At 51.1% G+C, this 14,678-nt stretch overlaps 1 protein-coding gene across 3 annotated transcripts; it reads left to right on the forward strand.

Annotated features, from left to right (window-relative positions):
• Positions 1–581: 581 nt before the first annotated feature.
• Positions 582–12,095, forward strand: PHB1 (prohibitin 1). 3 transcript variants are annotated; one of them, XM_082373220.1, is made up of 8 exons: positions 659–676; positions 1,382–1,466; positions 1,890–2,004; positions 3,708–3,869; positions 6,600–6,742; positions 6,885–7,001; positions 9,193–9,288; positions 10,954–12,095. In XM_082373220.1, the coding sequence occupies exons 3-8, from the start codon at positions 1,917–1,919 to the stop codon at positions 11,164–11,166; spliced, it is 819 nt and encodes a 272-aa protein (XP_082229346.1). In that variant the 5' UTR covers positions 659–676; positions 1,382–1,466; positions 1,890–1,916; the 3' UTR covers positions 11,167–12,095. The 3 variants fall into 3 exon arrangements, with proteins under 3 accessions (XP_082229345.1, XP_082229346.1, XP_082229347.1); XM_082373219.1 differs by lacking the exon at positions 1,382–1,466 and having other exon boundaries at positions 582–676; XM_082373221.1 differs by lacking the exon at positions 1,382–1,466 and having other exon boundaries at positions 670–753.
• The last annotated feature ends 2,583 nt before the right edge of the window (positions 12,096–14,678 follow it).

Here is a 14,678-nt window from a genome sequence, read left to right on the forward strand (position 1 = left end):
CACAGGACCCAGACTCAGCCCAACCCCTTTTTTAATTGGTGCATGACCCTGAATGACTCCCTTCCTCTCTCTGGGTCTCATTTTCTAGTCCAGGTGGTCTCTAAGGTTCTCTCTGGTCTGGCAGTCAATGTCCCACAACTCAGGTCGCTTCTAGATAGGTCTTTGGAAAGAAGCCAGCCCTTCAATCTCTCAGCCCACCAGTTACTTCACCACGACTTTCTGCAGCATGCTCACCCGCCCTCTTTCATCAGCTCTAAACTTGCCCTTGCCCTTCTCTGCCACCAGCCAGCAAGCCCAGTCTCTCTTTCCGAGGGCCTTAGCGCCCACCTTCTGGCAGGGTCCAGATCTGTTCAGGACAGGCACGTGCATTTATCCCTCAAGAAACTACAGCACCCAAAAGGCTTTGCGGCAACCTCTGGGCCTTTAGTACCACCAAAGAGAAAGGTTTTTCAGCGCGGGCCAGCCGCTGCATGGCTTTTTGGAAATTGTAGTTCATCTGCGAAGAGCCCGGGAAGTAGGGTAAGGCTGCGAGCCACCCTTCCCAGAATGCATAGCGCTCATCCCCACCAATCGAAGGCACGGATCTTGGAAGGAAGGCGGGGAAGAGGAGGAGCTGCCCGGCGCACGCGCAGTATGTTTGTCTGGGGAATTCATGTGGAGGTCAGAGTGGGAGCAGGTGAGAATGGAGAGGATCGGGTGCGGCCTGCGTCCGGGCGTCTCCGCAGTTCCCCTCTGCACTCCCATTAGCCCCAGGTTTGGGCGGGCGGGGTCCATGCGTGGGTCCGCCTCGTGTCGGAGGGGAAAGGGGGTGAGCACGGGAGGAGCCAGGGGTTGCGTAGAGTGAGGTAGGTGTGTATGGGGGCAAAGTGAGGAATAATCTAGAAGCTCTTAGGAATGGGAAAGCTGAGGGGTCGGGACTGGGCATCCTGGTCTCAGGAAAGATTTAAGTGCACGGGGAGAGATGAAGGTAGAGACGTTGAGGTCTGGGGAGGAGGGAGGGAGGCTGAAGTGGACGACGGCGATGGGGCGGAGCAAGACAAAGTTAAGTGCTGGAGTAGATTCTAGTGAGGTCAGCCGTGCTCCCGCCCACCCCGCCTCAGCCCCCCTACCCCAACCCGTTCCAGGGCTCTCCCTCGGGGTGCAGCTGTTTAGGGCCTTTCTGGCCCGATTGGTTCTCGTGATATGTTGGCCCCAGAACGTCGTGTAGCACCTGCTTCTATAATAACAGGTCATTCTTAATACCTGATGTTGAGAAGCCGCGTGGTGAGGAGTTAAGATGAGCCTTCTAGAATTAGACCTCTAGGTTCTAATCCTGGTTGCCCCCCTCATAGCTGCGTGATCTTAGGCTCCTGGTGTAACTTAACCCCTCTGTGTGCCTCAGTTTCCTCATCTGTAGTTATCTACTTCATACGGGTTGGTGTGAGGATTAAATATGGAAATGGCTTAGGAGACTGCCTAGTATAAAGGTCAGCTATTATTGTTATTTTGTTGTTGGAATCACATTCTTTTCTGAACCAGAATTGCACAGAACCAGCCACGCAGCCTCTCTCCTGGGGCCTGACTGTCCAGGAAATGGGAGGGTGTTTGGTGTGGTGCTAAGTTCTCTGTGGGTATCAAGCCCATGCCTCCTTCCCATTTTGAACCAAGTACCCCAGACCCCTTTTCTTAAGTAGTAGAGAAAGAAGAAAGAAGCGCAGAGGAATTGAGTACACGCTTACACAAGCTGCAGAGTGTTATTTATGAAATGTCCTTCAGTCGATAATTTAGAGCTCTCAAGAGTGGGGAAAGAAATAGCCAACTTGACAGGTACATGTGATGCCTCAGAGAGGGCTTTACTCTGAGGATTTGGGGATTGAATTGTTTTGTTTGTTTTGTTTTTACCCCCTTAGGTGTGAGCAGGCCCAGCAGAAGGAGACATGGCTGCCAAAGTGTTTGAGTCCATTGGCAAGTTTGGCCTGGCCTTAGCTGTTGCAGGAGGCGTGGTGAACTCTGCCTTGTATAATGGTGAGGCACTGAGGGGTGGTGGGTCACTGCCCTTTGCCAGAGGATGTCTATTGGTCTTCATAGCCTGTGTGACACTCCTGTTGGCAGCCGCTGTCCGTGAATGTGTTTGTGACCAAGAGGGCTCACCTGCTGCCATCCTGCACCATATGGTTTCATTGTTCTCAGGGCCTCTGTCCTTGTAGCCGTAGGTTCTCTCAGAGCCTTTATTCACCAAGAGCCTCCCAGCCCAGTTGGACGTTTCCACCTGCTCTTGTGAATTTAAAGTGATGCTGCAGCAGAGTGCCAGGATTTCGCTGGCCAGCTGAAATGGAGAGCTCGTTTGTTCTCTTCTGCCTGTGTGTGGAATAACTCAGCAAGGGCTTAAGCCCTTTGGTGACCTTGTCCTGAGCAGGAGCTTTTGCTCTGCTGTGGTTGAGTCTTTCCAGAGAAAATATCTTTGAGATGCACTGCCCAGCTTTTAACAGTGTGCTGGGTGTTTAAGCTGGCTTTTCCACTTTTCTGTGTGACCTTAGGCAAGTCACTTTCCCCTCCCCAGGCCTCAGCTTTCTCATTGGTCAAGCCACAGGACTGAGGTGGTTTATATCTGAGACCCTCTCCACCTCTGATATTCTCCAACTTTCACTGTTGGAAAGTAGCAGTAGATTGACCCACCTCATGTGTGACCCTGACAAGAGGAGGATTACTTTCAGAGTGAAGGTGTTTGGGCCGACTGTAATGTCCAAAAAAGCAGAGACAGAAAGCGGCTGGTCAGAAAAGCCTGCTCTTGGGCTTCCCTGGTGGCACAGTGGTTAAGAATCCGCCTGCCAATGCAGGAGACACGGGTTCGATCCCTGGCCCAGGAAGATCCCACATGCCGCGGAGCAACTAAGCCCATGTGCCACAACTACTGAGCCTGCGCTCTAGAGCCCGTGAGCCACAATTACTGAGCCCATGTGCCACAACTACTGAAGCCCACGCGCCTAGAGCCTGTGCTCCACGAGAAGCCACTGCAGTGAGAAGCCCATGCACCACAACGAAGAGTAGCCCCCGCTCACCGCAACTAGAGAAAGCCCGCACACAGTGAAGACACAACGCAACCAAAAATAAAATGAATAAAAGTAAAATAAATAAATTTATTTAAAAAAGAAAGAAAGAAAAGCCTGCTCTCCTTCTATGGCACAGCTTTATACGCTGATCTTTTTGGCCACCCCTGCATAGCTAAACAGTAGTCACCATTACTAATTTCTTTCTGAATCAGCAAGACAGCTCTATAACCCCTTCAAACCTTAGAGAAACCAAGCTATCGGAAAGAAAAAGTGGGGCCTTCCAAATTTTAGGATTGCCATAGGGAGGATGCTGCTTCCGGAAACACTGGGTTAAATTGGAACCAGGATGGACTGTGCTAATAGTGAAGACCTTGGTGAGTTTTAGAAGTTTTGGGAGGTGGTTAATCAGAAAATCAGCAGCCAGTTGTTTCAAGGAGAAAGGCTGCTGAGGAATAGAGCCTATTACCGAAGTCCTTGGGAGGACATGTGGGATGGGAAATGACTGCTTAGTTTTGTAGCTGTTTAGAGGCCTCTAGAGACCAGAAGTGTAGGAAGAAAGAGCAGGAGAGGGGAGACTTAATAAATGAATGGAAAACACCAGGGATCTTTCAAAACCATGATCCTTTTGGTTAAAGGGTGAGGGGATTTTTCTGACCCATCATTATCCTTCATTCCTAGTGGATGCTGGGCACAGAGCTGTCATCTTTGACCGGTTCCGTGGAGTGCAGGACATTGTCGTAGGGGAAGGGACTCACTTCCTCATCCCTTGGGTACAGAAACCAATTATCTTTGACTGCCGCTCTCGACCGCGTAACGTGCCAGTAATCACTGGTAGCAAAGGTGAGTCTTGTCTGTGGGTCAGGTAAAGTAGAGAGTGGAAGGGCTGCTGTGGGATCCCGAACGGGTTGAACTTCTCGTAATACGAATTCCTGGGATATTTTCCGTGAAGAGTTTTATGTGGCTACAGAGAAAGAAATATACAGGCATACCTCAGAGATGTTGTGAGTCCAGTTCCAGACCACCACAACAAAGCACATATTGTGATAAAGCGAGTCACACGAATATTTTGGTTTCCCAGTGCATATAGAAGTTTACCCCATACTGTAGCCCGTTATGGGTGCAATAGCTTTATCTCTAAAGAAACAATATATATACAATACCTTAATTAAAAAATACTTTATGGCTAAAAAATGCTAGCCATCATCAGATCACCATAACAAACATAATAATATTGGGAAAGTTTGAAATATTGCAAGAATTACCAAAATGTGACAGAGACATGAAGTGAGCAGGTGCTGTTAGAAAAACGGTGCCGATAGACTTGTTTGACACAGGGTTGCCCCAAACCTTCAATTTGTAAAAAATGCAGTGTCTGTGAAGCTCAGGAAAATGAGGTATGCCTATATACTTAAAATACACACACGGTTGTACAAATTTAGAGAAATGAACAAAGATATATTTCAAGAGTTACATAACAATCCAATTTTAAAGAAATCTAAATGTGCCTTTGCTCCCTCGGTTGACCCTTCCCATCAGTTCTTGTTCCCCAGGGTGACTGTAAACCGATCTCCAGCCGTTCTGTTTGCCTTCACAGCTGACTTACCCTTTGCCTTGCTTTCCAAGGCCTCTGTTTCCAGCAGTGCGGCCCTCACATTGTTATCTCACAGGCCAAGGCCCACATCCCTGAGAGCAATCTGGTCTGACACGCCACTGGCTTCCCAGTTGGATCCTAAAATGAATTGCTCTCATGGTTCTCCCCTCACCGTACACATAGAGGTGCACAGGCAGTAAATGGAGTGGCAGAGGCTGCCTTGGCCGTGACGTTTCTGTGCAGCAGGAGGAGCGGGTTGGTGGATGTTGCTGTCCCAGCAGATGTTTGCTTTCTGTGATAGTGCCAGGCTTTGTGCTGGGTCAGAGGGTGGGGTAGCTCAAAGCTGACTAAAGCGGGAGCCTTTAGGAGCTCGATCTAGCTAAGGAGATAGCCATGTGGACAGACATTAGAGTGGGGCGTGGTGACTACAGCGTGGAGGGGAAGCAGAGAAGAGAGCTCCTGTGAGGGATGTGCGTCTGCACTGGCACTTTAGAATGAGAAGTGCGTCGGGCAGAGGAGGGGAAAGGGTACATTGGTGTTGACTAATCTGTCCTGTCGCTCCTGGCGAGGGAGAGGAGGAGCCTCCTGTAAAGGGTCTGGCCTGCCTACTACATCAGAGGAAATCAGCGGTGGGGTGGCGTTAATCAAGAAACATCATATTTTAACTTAAAAGCCTAGTTCTGAACTTTCCACCTTTTTGGGATTTCTTTCTCTACTGTTTTGCAGTTGTTCTAAGGATACATTATACACCTATCTTCAAAACTTGATAGGAACGTGCAGAGATCAGGGACGGACGTATAACCATTTCCCACTCTGGTGCCTGGTTCAGAACTCATCTCATGGGCGTTTGGTCCATATTGTTGATGACTGCACGCAGGCTGTGACAGTGCCTTAGCTCCAAGCAGGACTGCATTGTCAGGGGAAGTTGTACTTCCCTCCCTGGGTCCTTTGACGGCCAAGTAATGAGAAGCGGCCTCTAGATGAGTCTGATAACCCCTTACATCTGTTGCGCATTTGACAGAGTGCTTTTATATCTGTTTCCTCCTTCGGTTTCTCCCAACATGCCTGGGAGGCAGATGAAATCATCCCCGTTCTTTTTTTTTTTAATAAATTTATTTTTTATTTACTTTTGGCTGTGTTGGGTCCCCGCCGCTGTGTGCGGGCTCTCTCCAGCTGCGGCGAGCAGGGACCACCCCCCATCGCGGCACACGGGCCCCTCCCCGCGGCGGCCCCTCCCGTCGCGGAGCACGGGGTAGGCGCACGGGCTTCAGCAGTCGTGGCACGCAGGCCCAGCAGCTGTGGCCCGTGAGCTCCAGAGCACAGGCCCAGCAGCCGTGGCACATGGGCCCAGCCGCTCCACGGCATGTGGGATCCTCCCGGACCAGGGACGGAACCCATGCCCCCTGCACTGGCAGGTGGACCCCCAACCACTGTGCCACCAGGGGAGTCCCCATCCCTATTCTTATATGTGAGGAAATAAGCTGAGATAGGCTAAGGCTTAGTGAGCCCGCGTAATTAGTAAACAGCAGAGTTGAGGCTGCAGCCAGGACTTAGACTGCTAGTCTGCTGGACCCACGGTCACCTCTCTGAGGCACTCTCCTACCTTGGGCCACATTCACTGGGCCTTGCAGAGGCCTTGCGCTAGAATTCTTGGCATTGGCCTATCTGTTTTCTTAAAATATTCAGTGTTCCAGGCATTTCCATGGCATCTATTAGACATACAATCTGAATTTGCTTATATCAGAGGGCATTCAGGACACACTGAAAAGCTGTCATCCCCAGAATCCTTTGAGAAGTTTTTAACGCTGATGCTGTGCTGGGTTCTGTACCAAGGAGACCACGCACAGGTGCTCCTCACCCTCTGGGATCTGATAAGCAGCAACTTTACTTATAAATTTTAGCAGATTTGGGGTAGGAGAGGTCATAGAAGGCCACCTTGGTTTTCATTTTTAACTCCAGCACTTCTCCCCTACCCTAAGATTTACAGAATGTCAACATCACCTTGCGCATCCTCTTCCGGCCGGTTGCTAGCCAGCTTCCCCGCATCTTCACCAGCATCGGAGAGGACTACGACGAGCGCGTGCTGCCGTCCATCACCACAGAGATCCTCAAGTCCGTGGTGGTGAGTGAACAGGGCCTCAGCCTCGAGCCTCGAGCCCAGCCCCCGAGGGGTCGCTAGGTGGCAGGAAGAGCTTGGCGGTGACTGGTTGGGACTCTGCTTCCTCATTATCCTGACCGGCTCCTCTGCCCTCCCTTGGAACCAGGCTCGCTTTGATGCTGGAGAACTGATCACCCAGAGAGAGCTGGTCTCCAGACAGGTGAGCGATGACCTCACGGAGCGAGCAGCAACCTTTGGGCTCATCCTGGACGACGTATCCTTGGTAAGGGCCTTGGGGTGCCTGCAGGGGAGGGTATCTGGGTAGACACTGTGAGGTCCTACCTTCCACTTTCCTCAGTGAAGGCTTGAAAACATGGAACCTTCTTGGTGGCATGTGGCAGTCTCCTTGGGTTTGTTTTCAGAAGAAGGTTCTTTTACCTCCCCTGTGCCACAGACATTCTTCTTTTAATTTTTGGCCCTAACCACTAGATTTTTTACCTTCCCCAAACTGAATGTTCCCCCGAGCTCCCCAGGAAGTGATGTCGTGTTAACCCTGTTTGACACAGGCAGAAATTGCCCAGTAGAGACTAGAGAACAGCTTGGATAGTCTTTCTCCCTAGCACAGACCTCCCAGCCTGACCCCGGGGAATTTCCTAACACCTAGGGTCTAAAGCGCAGTGAAGTGAGCTCTGGGGCCTCCCCATGAAAGGTGATAGAGTGTCAGTGAATGGTTCTGTTTCCCAAAGCCTGGTATGGGAGGCAGGGGGCATCTCTGAGGCATAAGCTATCCACTTGAGACTGTGTGGTCTGTGTATTTATATGATACTGAATGCCGCAATGCAGACAGAAAGCAATACAGGCAGGATAGCATTTCAGATCGAGGAGGGTGAGGGGAAGGGGTCGTGTTTCTGATTCTCTGGGAAAAGTCATTTGGAGTGATTTGTTCGGGTAGTGAGGTAGAGTGTTTCCCGTTCCGTTCTCCTGTGCGTCGCTGGGGAAAGGCACAGCTTCCCCCTCAGCATCTGTGCAGCTGCTTAAACAGTAACACTCTACATACCCTGCGCTCACCCCAGGGCACTGCTCCACTTGCAGCAACTGCCTTCCAGCCGTGGAAGGGCTCGTGGGCTCCCTCTACTGGCAAGATGCCAGGCTGCAGCCATTTGGCTCCTTGGACCAGAGTGGTTCCTCAGGCTCTCCCACTTAGTGTTAAACTAAATACTGTGGCCGTGAGAACACACTAAGTAAAAACCTAAGGAGAAGCTTGGCATTTTGCTAGACTTTAACCACATACTCCATTCTGGGGAAATGCAGGTTGACCACAAGAAACCATATCTAAGAGGTGTGAGAAGAAAATTAGGTTTCAGGGGAATTTGCTGCCCTCAGCTGCCCCTTTTAGAAAGAAATTTTATTCCTTAATTACGCATTTCATTTTCATTGCTCAGGATTGTATTTTCTTTCCCAAACTTTGAACAAGAGTCCAGAAATGGAGCAGGCGAGGTAGAACAGCTGCAGTTTAAGAGTTAGGAGTGTTAAAAATTCTGGAAGACATTGGACTGGGATTTACTCTTCAGGAGAAGTTTTGAGCTGCTTATTTTCTTTTTTTAAAGCAGAGGTTGGGAGGGTAGTGGAGGAAATGAAACAAGTAGAATTTGATAGCAAAACCAATGCTATTATCCCCTTTATTCTTCCCTTTTAATAAAAAGTATAGATAGATAAATAAACTAGACTAGGCATTAGTAGTGCTGAGATCTGTTCCCATTGTTTGCACTGTCATTACGGATAGTCACTTCAGTGAAGTCTCGGTCACTCATGTTGTCAGGGAAGACCTATGCATAATCAGAATTTTAAATCTTCACCCGAAACAATATCTTTACCTGCCTTCTCTTTCTTTTAAACCCTTTATCAGAAGCACTCACATAGGGAAAACCATGATTTGCAAGATCATGATTTGGAAATCGTCTCTCTCGTCCTCTTCCTGTTTTGTGGTGGAGATGCTGTGAGAAAGCAGTGGACTGGTTAAGTCATAAGCAGAGAGCATCACACTCTTGAATCCCTGAGAACCAGCTGCATCCCTCACTCTCAGGGGCTCAGTTTTCCATCTGGCTTCTCTGGGGGCTTCAAGCAGGCCATCAAAGGACCTTGGAAGAGCACTAGTCAGTGGTGGGGGTCCTGGAACCCACAGGTCTCCTCCCCTAGGGAGGTGGTCAATCGAGTAGATACCTTCTGGTGCCCATGGGCGGTTTTCTACCTGAGGGTGCCAGAATGAGGTACAGGAGCACTTTGGGCAGCCGAGGATTCTGGGGTGTGAACTCAGTTTGGGCACGGATGTGGAGGTGGAAGGGCGTTCTGGCCTCACATTGTCTCCAGCTGCTAGAGCCATTCGTGGCCTCTTCCTCCAGTGGCCGTGGGGGCCCTGCAGCAGCGCTGTCTAAGCCATTACTCTGCCTCATCTCGTGCTCACTCTCTCCCCTTAGACGCATCTGACCTTCGGGAAGGAGTTCACAGAAGCGGTGGAAGCCAAACAGGTGGCTCAGCAGGAAGCAGAGAGGGCCAGATTTGTGGTGGAAAAGGTGAGCACTCAACCAGATGGCAGGAGCCTCTCTCCCCTTTCCCCTGTGCTCAGCCTCCCTGTTTGCCGGGTGGCCTGGAAATTCATCATCTGTCATCTCTTCCGGGATCATCGGAAGGGGATTGAAGGGACTGTACTCCTGCAATTGGTTCCAGAGTCTTCAGGGTCTAGTTAGGGATATGTGAAGTTATGTTCTTAAATCACTGAAGGGTAATTTTTTTCCCACGTCCCTAAGATCATAAACAATCTCCCACAAATAAAAGTTTCTTCTGGAATATTTTCAGCTTCACTGAGAAGTCATTTTTAACCGTGGTTACACAGTGAAGGCTGACAGCAAAAGGGATCAAACGTGGCACCAGGTGCACTATCATCACTGGATTTTTTTCAAGCACTAAATCCATCCAGATGTGTCAGAGTGTGCTGGGACGCAGTATAGTTGCATAGGGCCTGGTCTTTGGGTCTTTGCAAAGGTGTATTTATTTCATGTATTCCCTTCTCCCCACCACTAATTCTCTTGGATTTTTATTCCTAATCCAAGACACCTTAGTCCTTAGAATCAGGCAAAAGAGAGGTATATGGGTAGACATTTCACTTTAGAGAATATAAACTCCATGTGGATGGAGACTTATTTTTGTTTTTCCACTTTTTTCTGCCTCTCTCCAGCACCTAGAACATGTCCAAAACCATGCCTGGGATAGATACTAGGTACCAATAAAACATTCCTTGAGTGGACAGTCCCAGAACCTCGGTTGAACAGCTGTGTGTTAATCTCAGAGAGGCTCCGCACTGCGTTCTCCTCCCGTACTTCTGAGGGTCACGCATTGCAGATAGACGTCATCTTTTTGATGAGGGTAGGGAAAGCCAGGAGGTCTCGTTCTGGGTGCCTCAGTTCCTGGTCGGGAACCAGTTTAGCCCAAGAGCAACTTCAGAGAGCGTCCCGTGCCTGCGGCTCCTACCTAGCTGCACTGGCTTGTTTTTTTTTTTTTTAATTTAATTAATTAATTAATTAATTTATGTCTGTGTTGGGTCTTCGTTTCTGCGCGAGGGCTTTCTCTAGTTGCGGCGAGTGGGGGCCACTCTTCATCGCGGTGCGCGGGCCTCTCACTATCGCGGCCTCTCCTGTTGCGGAGCACAGGCTCCAGACGCGCAGGCTCAGTAGTTGTGGCTCACGGGCCCAGTTGCTCCACGGCATGTGGGATCTTCCCAGACCAGGGCTCGAACCTGTGTCCCCTGCATTGGCAGGCAGACTCTCAACCACTGTGCCATCAGGGAAGCCCACTGCACTGGTTTTGATGAAAGTCACTTTGACTTGGGGCTGGAGGGAAAGATGAGGATTAATTCCATCTTTCTTTCTCTCCTGCTTTCCTTGGCCTGGGGTCCTCCTGCCTCGGAGTATGTGGCTGGACTGGGTTGCTATTAATATTATTGAGGACTTTTAAATAAGACAGCTGTTTATATAGCCAGCAGAAATGTGTCCCTACAGTGGCATGACGGGAGAGAGGAGGATTGGGTGGACAGTGCTTGTTGGCCCTGGCTGGAGGGGGAGGTAAAGTCCCAGAGTTCCTTCGGGACCCGGTGAGGGTGCCTAACGTGGTCCTTTTGAGGCTGTAGCCGTCATGCAGCACCCCAAGGTGTGCTCTTGGTCTCTCTGCTTCCACCCCCGTAGGCTGAGCAGCAGAAGAAGGCAGCCATCATCTCTGCGGAGGGCGACTCCAAGGCAGCGGAGCTGATCGCCAACTCGCTCGCCACTGCAGGCGACGGCCTGATAGAGCTGCGCAAGCTGGAGGCAGCGGAGGACATCGCGTACCAGCTGTCGCGCTCCCGGAACATCACCTACCTGCCCACTGGGCAGTCGGTGCTCCTCCAGCTGCCCCAGTGAGACCCGCACCTCCTGGGGCCATCTGGACCACAGCCCCCATGATGCTCACCACCACCTTCCTTCTCCCGCCCCAGAAATCACTGTGAAACTTCATGATTGGCTTAAAGTGAAGGAAATAAAAGTAAAATCACTTCAGATCTCTAATTACTCGATCAGGTGAAGCTCTTTCACTCTTCTCATTTCCATCCCCTTTTTTTATCCACCTCCCTACCCAGAGTTGCCAAGTGCCTACACAGACCAGCTTGGCTCCCGTCTTTGGGGCCTGCTGGCACTCCAGCCTAGGCACTGGCAGTTGGCAGAAGACAGGCAGGGCCATGTGTGTGATGAGCTCGGAGTCAGTGGGCGGCCTGAGTAAACTGGTAGCCTCCAACCTATCTTTTATTCATGATCTGAGGAAGGCGGCGTGCGCAGCTGAACAACAACGACACAGGCCTCGGTTTTTTCCAGTGCTTCCTTCACCTATCCAGCCGAAGAGAGGTGCTGGGGAGGGTCAGAGAGGAAGCGATCTGTCTCTTACCATAGGCCAGTTCTCTTTAACTGCGGGGCCAGCGGAAGCACGGATTGAAGAATCTGCCCCTGTGAAGGTGGGTGGGCTGATTTGCTGCCCTACCCCCACCCCAGGGTCCTAAAACTGGAATGGACTTGGGTAATGAGAGAGCAGGCCTGGACCAAGATGTGAGTCCTCTGGCCTTCCTCTCCACCTCCCACCTTGGTGTCTCAAATACCCGGCGGATTTCCAGCTTGAAGGATTGCATCCGGCCGAGGCTACATGGGCCTGCCAAAGACGTGTGCATCCTGCGTTCCTGGCTTCCCTTGTTCGGAGACTGCCCTTTCTAGAGGGCTCTGTGCCTGTGCCTTGAAGGAAACAACCACGGGAAGAAAACAAATGTGTGTAAACTGCTATCAATAAATGACACCCAGACCTTCCAGCTCAGTCTGACGGGGTTTTTGTGTGTGTGTGTGGGAACCGTGGGATCAGAACAGAGCATTCTAGCAGTTTTTGTGTGCACGTTTGTATCACCAGCTAGGACAGAATCTCCAGCAGGGCAGAAAGTGCTTTGGTTTCAGAAAACACTTTGTGCCGTGTTCCAGATCCATCCCAGCCTGAAATGAATCAGTGGTGTCAAGTGAGGTTTGTTGTTACGTGCGTTCTTAGGAAGTGAGGGGTGGTGGAGGTTCGTTAACTTCCCCCATGGCTTTTGGGGCCAACTGGAAAGTTGTAGGCCCACCCCCTAAATGAGGGGTTGACAAAATACACGTGTGCCAAGCCCTTGGTGCACTCTGGTTAGACTTCTACGTACATGAGATGGCTTCGGGTGCCCTGCCTGTTGTGGGCTTGTATTGCTTATTCTGCTTTGCTTCGATGAAGAAAGGCCTTGGCCTTTGAAGGGGGGGGGGCAGGTTTATGCACTTTGAATGGTGGGGAAGGAAAGCGGACCTACAATTGAGAAATGGGCCGTGCCAGTCACCCATCTCAATCCTTTTAGTAATAAAATGGAAATAACGTGCAGTGAGCACTCACACTGACTGCTTTAACCTCTGCTCTCAGTTTAATCCCCAGCTCACCACCTGGCCAAGGAGAGTGGTCTCTTAAGAGGACTCTGCAGGCTGGTCTCTGACCTGGATTCTGCATTTCCTCTCCCAGAGTGATAGGGCCGGCTGTCAGCTGGGAAACGGGACGGATGCACAGATTTAGAGTGGGCTGGGGACTGAGTTCTCCCAGCGCCGCACCGTGCTCCCCTCCCAGGCCCTCTCCCCAGGGATCTCGTCCTTACCCACCCCTGTGAGCACACAGAGAGGTGTGCGACGGGCTCCTGACCCTCGGCTGAACCTCCCACCAAAGCTTCATTCTGTTTGATGCTGGGCGAGCCTCATCTAGCCCACCTCCTCACCACCTCCCTGGCATCAGTTATCCCAGGTTAGCTCTTCCCACTTGTGTTTTGTGCTGTAAGAGTAGTGAGACCTGCGAGCGGTGAGGTGCCTGGACTCAAAACGCATGAAAGACTGGAGCAGGAAGAACATGACTGCTAAATAGGTTCCAGACCGGCTTCCACTCAGCGGCCTTCCTCACTTCCTGCTGTTTATTGCTCGGGACACCCTTGGGGGGCGGGGCAGGAGGCTCCTCTCTTCCCTAGGCCCTTTTTAAAAGAGCAGTTTGTTTCTTGCATATGGCAGGAGATTGGGTTTCCCACCCAGGTGTGTGAGGGGAGCCGTCCCCAGCTTCTGGGTTCCTTCTGCCTCCAGGTCAGCCCCCCAGCGTCAGGCCGGCCAGTTCCTGCTGGTTTTGCCTGTAGCCTCCCTGCCACAGACAGTGCCAGTGGCAGACCAGGGGCCTCATTCTGCCTTGACTTCCGCCAAGTAATTCTTTTCACAAATGTTCAAGGGCTGTTAACTGGCTGCTTAGCCCCAGAGTTCCCCGATGGCCTCTGGGTTTCTCCAGAAACTGCCACAATGGGCTTTTATCAGCTCGGGATTCTCTGGGCCCTGGATCAAAAGCCGTGTCCTGTCCTGGCCAGGGAGGGGGCCAAGCAGGGAGTGTCCCTCCTTTGGTCAGGCTGAATAGTTCCCTTGTTCAGGCTCCGAGGGTCGCTGACTAGGAAGGCAATGGGCCCTGGATGGAGGGCAGGGGCGGGGTGGGACCCTCGAAGGCTTGCCATGTTTCCTTACTGTTGCATTTTACACAAGTTCTGCCGGTGTGGACTGAAGGGGGAGGAGCTGTGTCATCCCCAGGTGGGTCGATTTGAAAGACAGGGAGAGACAATGGAATATTGTCAAAGTCTGACGTGTAGCAGATGCTATTCTAATCACCTGGTGGTCCAGCAATCAGCAGGGGAAGAGCAGTTAGGCCCTCCCCTCAACCTTTGCCGTCTGCCAATACTGTGGACAAAGTAGCCCACCTTGACTGAAAATAACCTGGGCGAGACGGTCGCAGGAGACTGTAATCGATGTCCCCACCTTTCCTAGGCCTCCTGTCCATCCTGCACACTGCTCCAAACTTAATTTTTCTAAAGCAGATCTCATCCCCTTCCTCCTGAAAAATCTTCAGCAGCCACTCCTCCCTTGGTTAATAAAGTGCAAATGCCTTGTCCTGGCATTCGAGGCCCTCTGCTCGCTACCTTTCTAGTTCAACTTTATACTTTACTGCTTGCCTTCACATACCTACCTGGTGGCTCCCATGGGATGGGGAGCGTTGTCTAAAAATGCAGGTGGAAAGGGGCAGCGGCTACTGGCATTAGGTGATGGGAAGCAGAGGTGGCAGGCATGTTATGAGACCTGCTTTGTGTGGGACAGACTCATGCAACAAAAAATTGTCCCAAACGTAATGCCAATAACACTCCTCATTGAAAACACGCACCGAACTGAGTTCCTTGCTCTTGTCTGCATATCCCCCAGCCCCACTTTCACTGCATCCCCTCTGCTCACACGGTCACTTCATCCCAGACAGCCCTTCCCCCACATTTCACAGGTCCAGAGGCCCCCCATCCTTTGAGTGCTAGCTCCAATTCTTTCTT

Source organism: Balaenoptera borealis, assembly GCF_965194805.1.
Source record: "Balaenoptera borealis genome assembly, chromosome: 20".
Lineage (NCBI taxonomy): Eukaryota > Metazoa > Chordata > Mammalia > Artiodactyla > Balaenopteridae > Balaenoptera > Balaenoptera borealis.